Below are 14,036 nucleotides of genomic sequence, written 5' to 3' on the forward strand. Positions count from 1 at the left end.
TTGGAGAGTGTTAGGAATATCTGAGTTTGTTGAATCTCTTGGATTATTCCTCAGATAAGAAGCATCACTGTATCACTGTCATCCCATTGCTCATCAATTTGCTCGAGCAGGCACCAGTAACGTCTCCATTGTGAGAATTGTTACTGTTTTTGGCATATCGAATACTCCACGGGGAGCTTGCCAGGCTTTGCCGTGCGGGCGTGATACTCTTGGTAGCTCTCTGGGCTCTCTTATCTGAGAAAATTCAGAACAATTGTTATAATAATTGGTGTCATTTCTTAAGTAATAATAAATAATAATAATTATACTTATTAACATAAGATTTTACATTTCCATGTTTAAAAATTATTACTAAACTATTTAGATATATATACAAATATATATAAAATTTGTGTATATAAAATGTTTAAAATAAGCACATAAAGATGAAACTAGATTTGTTTTGCTAACAAAGAAACTACTAGCAGATAGGCATAGAGCTGTCAGAAGTGGACTAATGAAGCAACATCAGCCCCCAAATGCAGTCACTCTGAATGGAACTCCAGGTCCTTTGATGACATTCAGCTGAGAGAAACGAGTCCTTTCTTGCCCTACTTTCTTCAAAGTGCCTTCTGTAATGATGTGTGACGTTAGCATTCTCTGGAGTTAATGAGGTTAACAATATGCTTGACTTTGAAGACAGGAGAAAGAAAATAAGTTCCCGATCCATAATGTAGAATGCAGAGTGATAGAACGTTTCCCCTGTTTCGGTGGCAGTTTCCCCATGGGACACAGAGGACCAGTATCTCTTACAGAAAGAGGCACAGTAGCAGCACTAGCCGTTATCAGCCTGTTTAACCAAAATGACAGCAGTATCTCCAGGTTTTCCTAAAGAAAAACTATCCTAGAGGCCAGCCAAGTCCTTGACATGAAAGCTCTAGGCTAGTTGTAGTGTTGAATCTGATTTCTTTGGTTGATTTGCTATTTCCCTCAAAGCCTTTTCCAACATCCCAGGAACTTTTTTTACACACTTCCATATTACTCTGGGCTCATCAGGGAATCTGAGACTTTGATATGATTATATTAAAATATTGAATACTATTTTAAAAAAATTAATTGAGATTCTGTGGTTTACAGAGCCATTAATAATGGTTTCTCCTGCACATACGTGCAACACCACACCCATCAGCAGTGTACCCCCTCTCTTTCCCAAGGACCCAAACACTCTTCCTCCCAACAGCCCCCAAATCTGTTATGTTGATCAGTTCTCACATTATGTTGCCTTTGTTGCTTGCTTGCTAGCTTGTTGCAAGTATATTTTTGAGTTCCACAATGACAGAGATCACAGTTGGTGAGAATGCCATCTGTCTTAGCCTGTATGGGAAGGAATCTGGACGTCTAATTGAAAAACAGGAATAGAACTATACGGCCATGTTTTGGCCTCTCCACCCCAAACACAAAAACATTATTTCAAAAGGACATATGCACACATAAGTGTTCTCTGCCACACTTCGTACAATAGGAGAGATATGGAAATAACCCAAATGCCCAAGTTGTGTCTATATACAAAATCGAATACAATTCAGTCCTAAGTATATTGCATTTTTTGGGTAGTTTTTCTGGTGGTATTCCATACTGATAACTAATCTCTTCTCTGTGTTACTCATCACTGGAAATAGTGAGGAAACAAAGTGCTACTGCACCCAACCGTTGCTATCCTCTTTACTTCACTGTCAGAATGTAAGCCAAAGAAGATGAGATTGCAGTTCTGCTTTCGTAAGGTTAATAAACTATGAACTCAGTCTTGTTCCTAACTTTAAATTAGTAAAATTTGTTTTGTTTATAATAGAAGGTGGATCCATTTTTATATTCATATTGATTTTATTGGACATATTATTAAATTTTTTAAAATCCAGGAATTATATTTTATTTTTAGTACTATAGCTTATGTTTTGATTTCTTAAAAATTCTATTTTATTATTATATCTATTTTATGATTGTGCTGATATCATTTATTAAATTTGGGCATGAGGGTGAGTTATGTATGCTATGATTGACTACATATACATGAAATCTGTGAATACAAAGTTTAATTAGTTGTTTTTATAATATCTATGCCCTTATTTCTCTTGCTCACTGAGTAGATCTTCCTGTTAGGTATAGAATATGAGTGCTGAGGTAAGACATCTTTCCTTCCATCTTTGGCATTACATATTCATATGGTAACAAGTCTCACAATGGAGATGTTACTGGTGCCTGCTCAAGCAAATTGATGAACAATGGATGACAGTGTTACAGACAGTTACAGTGTTACCATTGGGTATGATGATAATTGGATTTTAATACATGTATCAGGATTAAGTGTGCTGCTTTTGCTAAACTGGTAAGCCATTTGTATAATTATATATAATTTTTGTCATTTTCTGTATTAATTAAAAGTATTGTTTTTAATTTCTGATTGTTGCTAATAACAATTAATTATCATTGAATTTATTCATTTATTTAGGGGAGGCATACCCAGCAATGCTCAGGGTGACTCCTGGATCTGTATCATTGAATTTCTTAATTATAAATATTGAGTCAGTTTTGCAGTTCTAATATTTGTCATGCAATTTAATTTTCCATATTTATGAATTCACACTCCCAAAATGTTATGGCATCTATTTTCATGAGATAGATTTTTACTTAGATTTTCTAGATTGCAGTGCTTCTGCCTTTCGGCATTGGATTATATTGCCTTAGTCAAATAAATTGAAGTGTTCTATCTACTTTTAATGTCTGTTAGATCAATAGTGATGTCTCTCCTTAACATACTGATATGTTGCCTGTGTCTTCTCCTTTGTTTAACATATCTACACATTTGCCAATTGATTATTTTTTTTCTGGGGAAAGTGCTTTCTCACCTGTCATCTCAGTCTTTCACCTTGCCTTCCTGGGAGCAATATTCAGTATCATGGAGCAAAGTTAGTGCCCCTCTGTGTGCCAAGCATGCACTCCAGCCCATTGAGCTACCTTCCCAGGGACATATTTTGGTTGCAGTTCAATAGGTTGGGTCTCACACCACCTGTACTTTTGGAAAATAATAATAAAACTTAAAGGGAGATTTCCTTACTCTGAAATAGCACTAAGGCATGATAACCACATCTCTTTGATGTTCCAATCTACAGTCTTTGGAGGTAGAGAAACAGATGCGCCACCTAGATGGAGGAATCTATGTTGCTGTGGCTCAGAAAACTGGGGAGCAGGGAGGTAGACTCCAGAAAAGAATACCTCCACCTCCCTGTTCCACATACCTAAGCCCACAGGCTCTCTGGGAAATGCTTGGCTTAGATCGGGACTAACAAAATCCATCCTCATTTTGGAATAGGTGTTCTGCATCCTTCACCTTCCCTTACAGAAAATCATTTCAGGTGAAGTGGTGATGCAAGACACTTCAATGATTAATTGTGTGGGAGACTGATTGTAGTTAAGATGGAGGAGGATCCATTATGACGATACTACTTGGAAATGATCACTCTGGACAAGAACTAAGCTTTGAAAGTAGGTAAATGGTTATACATAATAACTCCTCAGCATCTGTATCGAAAATTAAAATATTTTTATTTGTTTGGGGCTTTTTGAGCCATGGATTGCTTAAAAGGGTAGTGCGTAATTTTTAGAAATTTGCTAATTTTTTATTTATCTGTTTGGTTGATTTCTTGTTAATATCATCAATCACATTTTGATAAATATACCATGCACCCAGTAGGGAGTATATATTGATTGTTCTAGAACTACTAGGTGAAACTTATTGATAATGGATACCTATAACTTTACAGAATCTCTGTCCAGATGATCTATTACTGAGACAGTAGCATTGACATCCGCTGTTAGTGTTGTTCAAATAACTGCTAAACTTTCACAATGGTTATTTTTCTCTCATTTATTTGAAATTTTTATTAAATACATGCACATTTAGAGAGAAGAACTGAGGTACATACATGTTTGAAGTGTGAGATGTGTCCTTGAAATTTTTTTTTAAATTTTTTCTCTGATAACTTACCTTGTTCTGTAATCTTTTTATCTTCTTCAATTAATGTCATTACTTCTGTTTTTGCTTTAGAAAGGATGCATTTAAATGGTGTATTTGTATTTTCCCCACCTCTTTAACTTTTAACCTACCCGAGTTTTTGCATTCTATTGATTTTATTTTGTACTCTGTTAGGCAGATCTTGCTTTATCTACAATTCTATCTTTATCAGTTGATATTATTAGATGATTCATATTTAAAGTAATAAACTACCATATCCACAAGCAGAGTCCATTATATAGTAACACCATATCATAAAACCACAACAAAGCATGTTAACCCTGCAATTTACTTTGTGAAGATCACTTCTAGAATCTAATTATCAAGTCATCGAGGTAAAGTATTAGAACTTAGACATCAAACTGCAAAATGATATCCAGAAATGCAGACACAGACTGTTCCATGCACACTTCATCACCCATAAACATGCCACATTTTTCCTAAATAGTTTGTATTTTAGCTCAGGAGCTAAGAACTCGGTCTGATAGAAAAGACATTCTGTATTTCACCTATATACTAACGTTCCTGTGCCTTTAAAATAGGATTAAGATCCCAAAACTATGTATCAAATTTTACATATAGATTTTAAAACGAGCAAACAAGTTGAAGTTGACAGAATGATTCCTTTCATATATAAAATGGGGTCTGAATTTTTTATATCATTTTATTACTTATATTCTATATTTTATATTTTAACTTATCTTTTATCATTCTTTCTTAAAAACCAATTTTTGGTTATGAAATGGGAAAGGACAGTTATATCTTCAGAGAACTCTTTTATAAATTTAATTTTTTCAAATAGATTTCATAAAACATAAATATAACATAATACATAAATACATAGTTCTATAATAATTAGACTAAATAAACTTACCATTAAGTATACTATTTTGCTACAATATTTTTTAAATTTAATATACCATCTATGTAATTTTTTTTCATTATTAAATTACAGAAATATATAACTAGTGTAGAATTTATCTGAGAAATGATGCGAAGACATAATTTTTCCCTATTAAAAAGGTGGAATTGATTTGCTTTTTAAAGTTTCCTTCATGATGCATCAGTTGTTTCTAATGTACTTGTATTTTCTTACATTTAGAAAATCAGTAGCAAAGCACACTCTCTAAGGTAAAAACAAAGCAATGCAAATTTTAGAAGAAGTTTTTAGAGGATACAGGAATAACACTAACATTTATCAGGCAGTTAGTGTCTTTACAAAGACATTGCAAAATTGTTATATTTTGTCTCATTTTTTCAAGTGAACAATGAAAGAATGAGAAATTTTTTTTTTTTTTGCTTTTTGGGTCACACCCAGCGATGCTCAGGGGTTACTCCTGGCTTTGCACTCAGGAATTTCTCCTGGCAGTGCTTGGGGGACCATATGGGATGCCGGGGATCGAACCCAGGTCGGCCGCGTGCAAGGCAAATGCCCTACCCGCTGTGCTATCGCTCCGGCCAAAAATGAGAAATATTTTTAACCTAAATTTTGTTTTGATTTTAATGGACAGTTTAGAAAATCTATGAGCTTCATACACCAATCTGTCAAAAGAATGTTTTTAATTGTTAGATTCACAAGTTTGAATGTGCTGTATTCATCGTGGTCTCCTGTGGGGCTAAGAGGAAGTAGGAGGAGATTGCTGGCATCAAATATAAGATGGAAAGATTCTGTGACTATTCTCCAATCAACCAAACATTTATCCAGCAAAGGTACATGGAGACGAAGTTAGAAAACTGATATTTCCTCATGTTCACCACAAACCTTGAAGAGACTAACATATTTGTAACTGCCTGAATTCTTCTAAAGGATTAGAGGATATTATAGCTGACAAAAGAAGCTTTGTAATAGTTTTAATATTTTAGTTTTAAAAATCTTGTAAGTGGCTTTCATATATAACAGTATGTGGAAACAAATTGCTCAAAAATCAAAGACATGGATTTTTTTTTCTATTGCTTCTCATGAAAAAGAAGCATAGAATTTTCCTGGAAATGGGGAAAGTATTATTATGTTTGGGCACAATACTTTTTAATATTTCTGTGAGTAGCAGTTTGAGAAAACCTGAAGTGGGATTTTGTGAAGACTTTGTTGAAGATGAGAAGGAAAATATAGCCACTTTTCCCCCATAACCTAAAGGAGGTGAAATCTCATTAATAATGAAAATTGAGAGAAAGAAGATGAAGTGCATAGTTAATTTAAACAGATAGTAACGAATCACAAACCAGTTCTCTAAAATCAATTACAAGTTGCCCTGGGCTAATGCCTTTGGTTTTGTTGATGAGGCTGTTTGACTGTAGATGTTTATGAGAGGATATAAATTAAAGCCACAAGCTCACTAATGGGCACTTATAAATGGCCCTCTAATTGCCAGTTTAAACACAGCCCATTTGTAGTCAAGTTCATCTTTGTCTCTTCTCAAATCCATTTCAGTTATTGAATAAAGTTTTAGTATTATTTTCAAAATAAGCCAAATCAAAAGTCTGGCATGGAATCATTTCTCCATTCTAACTCATATTGATAATATGATCTGAAAAGTAACACAAAATACTGATCACAGTAACAAGTTAATATGTTTATTAAAATCGTAACCATTACACTCTTCACACTTGTGAACGTGATTTTATTTAGAAATTGGTTCTTGGTAGATTTAACCAAATTCACATGAGTTAAGATGAAGCCATTGGGGTAAATCCTAGTTCACAATGATTATTCAATATGACTGATTTCCATAAAAAGAAATTTGGACACAAAAGATACATAAAGAGAGAACAGCATGTGACAGCAAAAGCAGAGGTTAGCATCATGAGCTGCTCGGGAATGCCAGATTGCCAGAAACCAGAAAGAGATGCAGAAAGATTCCCTTACAGTTGCAGAGAAAATGTCATTTCTCAACACAATTCTATGGTCTTCCAGTTTCCAGAATGTAAACCAGTATATTTCTCCCATTTTCCTTCACCCAAGTCATGGAATTCTATCACCATAATTCTAGGAAACTAATACAATCACCTATTGTATTTTCACTATGTGTGTTTGAATATATCTGCATACAGGTAGGCATATTATACAATAGTCTTTGAAAACAAAGAAGAAATCAGACAAAAACACATTATCAATGAAATGATGAAATGGAGATTTAACATAGCTACTAATCAATAAAGAAGGCATTACAACTCCAGTTTCTTTGTTTGCAAAACACATATTTTCCACTATTCTAACTACTTGTCAAAGTGGTTTAGAGACATGTATTTTTAATATTTAAATTCTTCTGGTTTTGAACATCATGAAAATTATCAACAAAAATATGTGTATATATATGTATACACACATACGTGCATGCACACACATATCTAACTCCTTGAAAATTATCTGGTACATACATAGGTCAGAAGTCTTCATAACTATTACTATGCCTCACTAATTAGTTCTGTTTCTCCAGCATATGTTTATTGAGCTCAGGTTATGTGCAAGGCAGTTCTAAAAGCCTGTTCATTGAAGGTTTAGGGCTGTTTAACCTGCAAGCATGTGCAAAAGGTATTTCTTTAATCTATGATTTTTCTTTTGTTCAATTGCCCTTCTGCTAATTCTATGCAAATCTTCAGGGAAATAAATATAAAGAACCCCTCTAAATCCTATATTATGGCATTTATGAAAGCCAAAAAATGTAATCTTTTAAGAGGTCCAGTAAAATGTTTTTCAAATAAGCTTTCTTCCTTCTTGCTTAACTCTAAGATATTTCCTCTTCCCTTGAGAACCTTTCCATCTGGTAATTAGACGCTTTTAATTGGCTCTACAAAAACATAATCAGCTTTCAAAACATCACTAAGAAAAAATAAATTTTCCCACAGCATGATTTTTGTTAAGACTCAGAAAAACTTTAAGAAACCAGAAAGTGGCTTAATGTTAAGGCTAATTCTAAAGATGATGCATGTTCAATAAATTTATAACACAAAATCCTCAGAGAAGGTCATCTCAGACAGAACAATTTCAAGAGTGAAATATTCAGTCTGTTTGGTAACTTTGAAGTTAATAAACTTTATTTTGAAATAACTTAGAAGACAACATATCCATTTATTAAATTTAAAGAAAACAGCTTTACTGAAATGGAAATCAGCCATGGAATTTCCAATCACTTCACTTGCTGAAGCATCATTGTTGTAATTCCAGGTGTGAGTTTGCATTCTTTCAGATAACCCTGTGGTCAAAGCATAATCTGAATATTGATGTAGGTAAAAATTCTTGAGAGAAGAACTAACAGTGGGGCCAGAGCTATAGCACATCATGCAGAGCATTTGACTTACTCACAGGCGACCCAATTAGATCCCTGTCCTGCCATATTGGTACCAGGAGTAAGCCCTAAACACTGCAGGGTGTGCTCACCCCCACAAAAAAATAGGAGGAGGAGGAGGAGAGAGGAGGAGGAGGTGGAGGGGAGAAAGAAGAGGTGTAGAAGGAGAAGGAGGAGGAGAAATAGAAGAAAGAGGAGAGGAGGAGAAGGAGGAGGAGAATGAGGAGGAGGAAGAGGAGGAGAGGGACAGGGACAGGAAGAGGAAGAAGGGAAAGGGAGAGGGAGAAGGAAAAGAAGGAGGAGGAGCAGAAAAAGAAGAAGGAAGAAGAAAAGAAGAAGAAGAAGAAGAAGAAGAAGAAGAAGAAGAAGAAGAAGAAGAAGAAGAAGAAGAAGAAGAAGAAGAAGAAGAAGAAGAAGAAGAAGAAGAAGAAGAAGAAGAAGAAGAAGAAGAAGAAGAAGAAGAAGAAGAAGAAGAAGAAGAAGAAGAAGAAGAAGAAGAAGAAGAAGAAGAAGAAGAAGAAGAAGAAGAAGAAGAAGAAGAAGAAGAAGAAGAAATGGAGGAGGAGAAGGATGAAAAGAAGAGGATGAGGATAACTAGCAGTAGAATAGCTTTAGGATTCTAAAGTTGAAAAGCACCAATCTTTTTCATTTCTCCTGTTTCAGTAGTAGCTGGAGACTCCATATCCTTCATCGCACGATGGGCGTCAGCAACCACATCCATAGCCATAGTGATAGCCTCCAAATCCAGAACCATAGCCACAGCCACAGCCTCCAAACCTGGAGCCACAGCCTCCATAGCCACAGCCACAGCCTCCAAATCCGGAGCCATAGCCACAGCCACAGCCTAGTCCCCTGAAGCCCCCATATCCATAGCCCAGGCCTCCATAGCAGCTGCCATAGTAGCAGATGGTGTCAGGAACTGGGGACTGTTTGATGAGAGGGTGTATTTCTCAATGGAAAATGTCAACCCGCTGCCCAGCGCTCTTATATAGCCCAGAAAGGGTGTGGCAATTGAAACAACTGTCATAACCTTCATTCTATGGCCTCAAAGACATGAAAGACCATCTTTCATCTCGTTCTCTTTCAATTTAGAAGTGTTTGAACCGATTCCAGTGAAATACTTCAGTCCATCTTAGCCATGATTGTGGTATCTTCAAAGACTTTGCTGAAAGGACTTCAGTCTATAAAGTCTATCTCAGAGCTACTCAGAACTAAGGAGATAACCTCTACTGAATGAACTTAATACTTTGGAAAATGAGAGAGGCATGTCCAGTAAGGTTGAAAACCAGCTTTATTAATTTTTTTTCTGACAAACACTGTTATTAGCTTAACCATCCTAATTTTTGTAATTTTGTAAATAAAAGTAATTGTATTTTTAAAAACTTTTTTTTTTAAATTTTATTGAATCACCATGTGGAGGGTTACATAGTTCTCAGGATTATGTCGGTTATACAGTTCTCAAACACCCTTCACTTCACCAGTGCCCATCTTCCATCACCAACCCCCCCAGTATACCTGCCGCCCCCTCCCACCTCCCCAGTCCCAACCCTTGCACATGATATGTTTCACTTCGTTTACGCCTTATTTCGATTACATTCCATGTTTCAACACACAACTCACTACCGTTGTTGGGGTTTCCCCCAAAAAAGAAAAGCAGTCCTATTGCCAAGGAGGCATTTGATAGTTCTCCATTGCTAAGAATATAGAGATATTAAGTCCCGCTGTTTGTTACATAGTTTTTCTTTTTCCCCCTTGCCCCGCGCCACCGAGTTCACGCCTGTTTTAGTAATCTCCACGCTGCCTGACAAGGGAGAAAAAAACCGAAAAGGATGGTTATTTCCCGTCATCAGCAGGCGTGGGGCTCTGGCTTAGTTGATAGACTTGTAGAGTATCTGCAAGCAGTCTCTGGAACCGACGGTCTTGCGCTGGTATCGGCTCCGGCTCGAGATTCCACCAGCGTCCCGCTGTTCCTTGTACATAATTTTTCCCCTTATATCCCATTCCCACGCCACCAGGTCTGTTTGCTTAATGGACATCACACTGTAGTTGATGACACACCGCGTTTCTTCCCGAGAAAGAAGAAAATTTCTTCTCAGCCGGCGTGGGGATATAGCTTAGTTCAGTCTAGTGAGATGGCTACCACTTTGATTGCCTTCAATATTTCAGCGACAGACTTACTATTAGGATCTCCCACAAAAGTCCGCCCCATTAGAAAGGAACCATTACACATTGCTCATACTAAGATGACATTAAGTCGTGCGGCCGCGGCAGCGGCCGCGCGGTTTTGGGTTTCTGTATAAAGTCCAGGGAAAGTACAACCAGAAATAACATCACTACAAACTTTTACCCTTTTATGGTGCTCATAAGATGGAGAAACCTAGAGAGAGGCTCGGCGTCTCCGTTTTGCGCTCAGGAAAACCGCGGCTCCTGCGCTGTGCTCAGGAGGGAGGAGTTGAGAGAGAGACAGGTTAAAAGAATTGGGGGATGCCCGGGTCCCACAGCTTCAGCACGCCGTGGGGTCTCTGGTCCCATGCCGGAATTAGTTCAGTGGGCTGCTTGGAGTCCGAGGGCGCTCCCTCGGGCCCCTCCATCATGCTCCTTCCACAGCCGGGTCCAAAAGCTATTTTTAAAAACTTTTAGATAATGTTTTCCCAAAATTGATGGTGGATTTAGAATTAAATTAAATTACAATTTAATTTACCTGTTAATGGGGATCCTATGAGAACCTGGAAGCAATCTCTCTCTATCTCTCTTACTCTCTCTCTCTCTCCTCGTTCTCCCTCTAGATTTCCTAATTGCTCTCTCTTGCACTCTCGCTCTCTCTTGCACACATGATCTGAGTTTCAAAACTCATTAGCAAAGAAAAAGCAATAGACGCTTCTTTATTTCTTTTGCTTTGGGGCCACACCTGGTGTGCTCAGGGGTTACTCTTGACTCTGCACTCAGGGATTATTCCTGGTAGGACTCAGAGTTCATATGGGATGTCAGGAATTGGACACAGGTCGGCCGCATGCAAGGCAAATGCCTATCTGCTGAACTATCGCTTCAGCTCCAAAATACAAGTTTGTTTCTAGCACAAGACTTGCTTTATTCTTTAGGCTATTGGTACTGGAATGATTTGAGCATTTACCCTTGCAACTTGTTTGTCTGCAATCTGTTGACTCATTTGCATCCAAGGCATTCGAAAAATCACTGGAAAAGATTACAGTGTTACTTAGGAGAGTTAGATTCCCTTAGCTAGTTGTCTAGAGACGGATAAATCCAAGATTAATTTTTATAATAAAAACATCAGCAAGACAAGGACCTGATTCAGGGATCATTAATTATTAGTATGAGAAAGAAAACACAAATCAGCAGTTTCCTTGTTGATGGTCAACATAAGTCTTACATTCAAATCACAGTGTGCACTTCAATTATAATACGTACTTAAATTATACATGAAGTATTTCAAAAATGTAATGAATGACCATTTTCCTTAAAAAGTAGATGAGTCAATATTAAAATTACATATTCAAAATATTTTAAGTCCTCAAGAAACTGACCTTTACGTTTCTAGTGTGAAATGTCGCTAAAAGAAACCACCAATAATGTCACTTCCCACAGGAACTCAGAACCCAAGGTGAAGCATAAATATGATATAAATCAATTTTATTTGACCTACTAGAAAATCCATAAATAAAAATCTTATTGTCAAAGATAAGAAATTGTTATTTCAAATATATATTCAGTATGTTTCTTCAGCAACTTTGTATTTTTCTGAATAAGCTATACTAAGAAGATTGCTGAAAAAGTAATTGATTTACATAAATTCAATAATATTTTTAGTCAAGCAGAGAAGGTTTTTTGAAAGGAGAGAAGAATGGTAAAGATTTCAAGAGAGCAACAGACTTCTCCAGACAGAGAAGAGTCACATGGAGTAGAAGAAAGAAATTACACACTCCACGTTGAGATGTGGAAACCTTCAGAGTGGAAAGCACCCAAAATAGTAATTATGAACACTTTCACATATATATAACTTCCTGTCATGCTGCCAAAAACTCTCTGAGTTTTTGTTGGAAAATTGTTTCTCCATTTTGGAAACATATTTTGTATTTGGAAGTAAAATTGCCCAATTTTATTCTTGAAAGGGTAAGGTTTCTTTAAAATGCATAACCAAGGGAATGAACCGTACATAATTCATACGCTTTACTACTAGGGTTATCCAGATGATGTTTTTTTAAATTAACTTTTAATAACCAAGAAATAATAGTTAAAAATAAAATTTTGGTGACATTAAACACACTCGTGGTACCATACCCTCGTAGGTGCTGTGCTGGTCAGCAAAGTTGGTGACGATGGGGAAACCTCTCACCTGTGTCTGGTGGTACAAAACTGTTTGAGAATGCATGGAAGAGAAGCTTCCTCATCTCCTAGGATTACCAAGAAACTCTGTAAAGACTCCTCCATCCTCTAAAGCCAAAAGCTCCTCCATCCTCCACCTGACACTGGTCACAGAGTGCCAGTGTCACCGGTTGCTTCAAAAGGACGAGGAAATCCCAGAGACCATCTCATTTGAGATCCTTGGTGCTATGAAGAAGAGGATACGGTTTAAGATCAGCTGTATAATGATTACCCTGAAAATGGTAGGATGTCTTCATGGTTAGTGAGGGCACTAAGGCTGCCAAAACACATGTGACTTTAACAAGCCTGAAATCAGAAAAAAAAGAAGCTCTAAAGGCCAAAACAGAGTAGTAGAGGTATCCAGGTGGATTGGATTTCAAAGTTCAGGAGAACTTTGCCACATCAAACCTGCATTATACAGAATGTGGATCAATTTCACAGAAATACAATTTGTTTAGGGGGCCTGAGCCACAGTACAGCTGGTAGGGCATTTGCCTTGCATGCGGCAGACCTGGGTTCTATCCCTGGCATCCCGTATGATCCCCCAAGCACCACCAGGAGTGACTCTTGAGTGCAAAGCCAGGAGTCACTCCTGAGCATCACTGGTGTGACCCAAAAGGCAATATATATATAAGTATATATATATGTGTATGTATATTGCTCAATTTTACATAGATACTCTATTTCTAATCTGTAGATACAAATAAATTTTCTTAAATAAAAAACATAAAATTTGGCTTCTAAATATTTGGAAATCAATGACCAGTATCTTTTCATTTCTTTCAGATAGTACTTTAATTCTGTCAATAACATAACCAGTTATTCCTAATCAGTAAGTTTTTTGGATAACAAAATTCTATTAAATTAGTGACTTTTTATTTCAAAATTTATTGAGGCAATTTCTGGCTTGGGTATAAGGAATGGAAACAGAGTCTGACCTTAAAGTTCCTATGAAAATGCACTAATAATCCAGAGCATCAACCCAGAATCACTGACAGTGATGGTTAGACCAGAACACTGGTGTGTCTGTTCTATGATCAATCTAAAACTCAATCAGGGCACTGATGATTTTAAATTAAAAAAATATTTTTCATAAAAGGGATAATTCTATTTCACAACTATTTGACACTCAACTATTAGGAAAAATACATTATTTTAAAGAATCAGAGTAAGAAACTTACTTCATCAAAGTAATTTCCTTATCTTCACTCTTGAAAGAAAATGTCAATAGTAACAAAGTCAAATATATAAGTGTAAATTTCTTTTATTGGGTTTATTTTCAACTTAATCTTTTCTGAAACTCTTAAGGCATATAATTTTTTATT

At 36.4% G+C, this 14,036-nt stretch overlaps 1 protein-coding gene across 1 annotated transcript; it reads right to left on the reverse strand.

Moving 5' to 3' along the window:
• Positions 1 to 9,035: 9,035 nt before the first annotated feature.
• LOC129401727 (keratin-associated protein 19-3-like) lies at positions 9,036 to 12,718 on the reverse strand. Its single transcript, XM_055124535.1, has 3 exons — positions 12,628 to 12,718; positions 11,462 to 11,523; positions 9,036 to 9,257 (listed from the first exon to the last, which is right to left on the reverse strand). Exons 1-3 carry the CDS (start codon positions 12,716 to 12,718, stop codon positions 9,036 to 9,038), a joined length of 375 nt encoding a protein of 124 aa, XP_054980510.1.
• Between the last annotated feature and the right edge of the window lie 1,318 nt (positions 12,719 to 14,036).

The sequence above is a fragment of the Sorex araneus genome, chromosome 2 (genome assembly GCF_027595985.1).
Source record: "Sorex araneus isolate mSorAra2 chromosome 2, mSorAra2.pri, whole genome shotgun sequence".
Classification (NCBI taxonomy): Eukaryota; Metazoa; Chordata; class Mammalia; order Eulipotyphla; family Soricidae; genus Sorex; species Sorex araneus.

Bases quoted from the DNA above. Each gene is read 5' to 3' on its own strand.
- LOC129401727 (XM_055124535.1), bottom strand. From the start codon at position 12,718: ATGCATTCTCAAACAGTTTTGTACCACCAGACACAGGTGAGAGGTTTC. The intron at 11,524-12,627 runs GTATGGTACCAC...AATCTTTTCCAG, and splicing joins CCAGCACAGCACCTACGAGG to TGATTTTTCGAATGCCTTGG. The intron at 9,258-11,461 runs GTAAATGCTCAA...CTCATCAAACAG, and splicing joins CAGACAAACAAGTTGCAAGG to TCCCCAGTTCCTGACACCAT.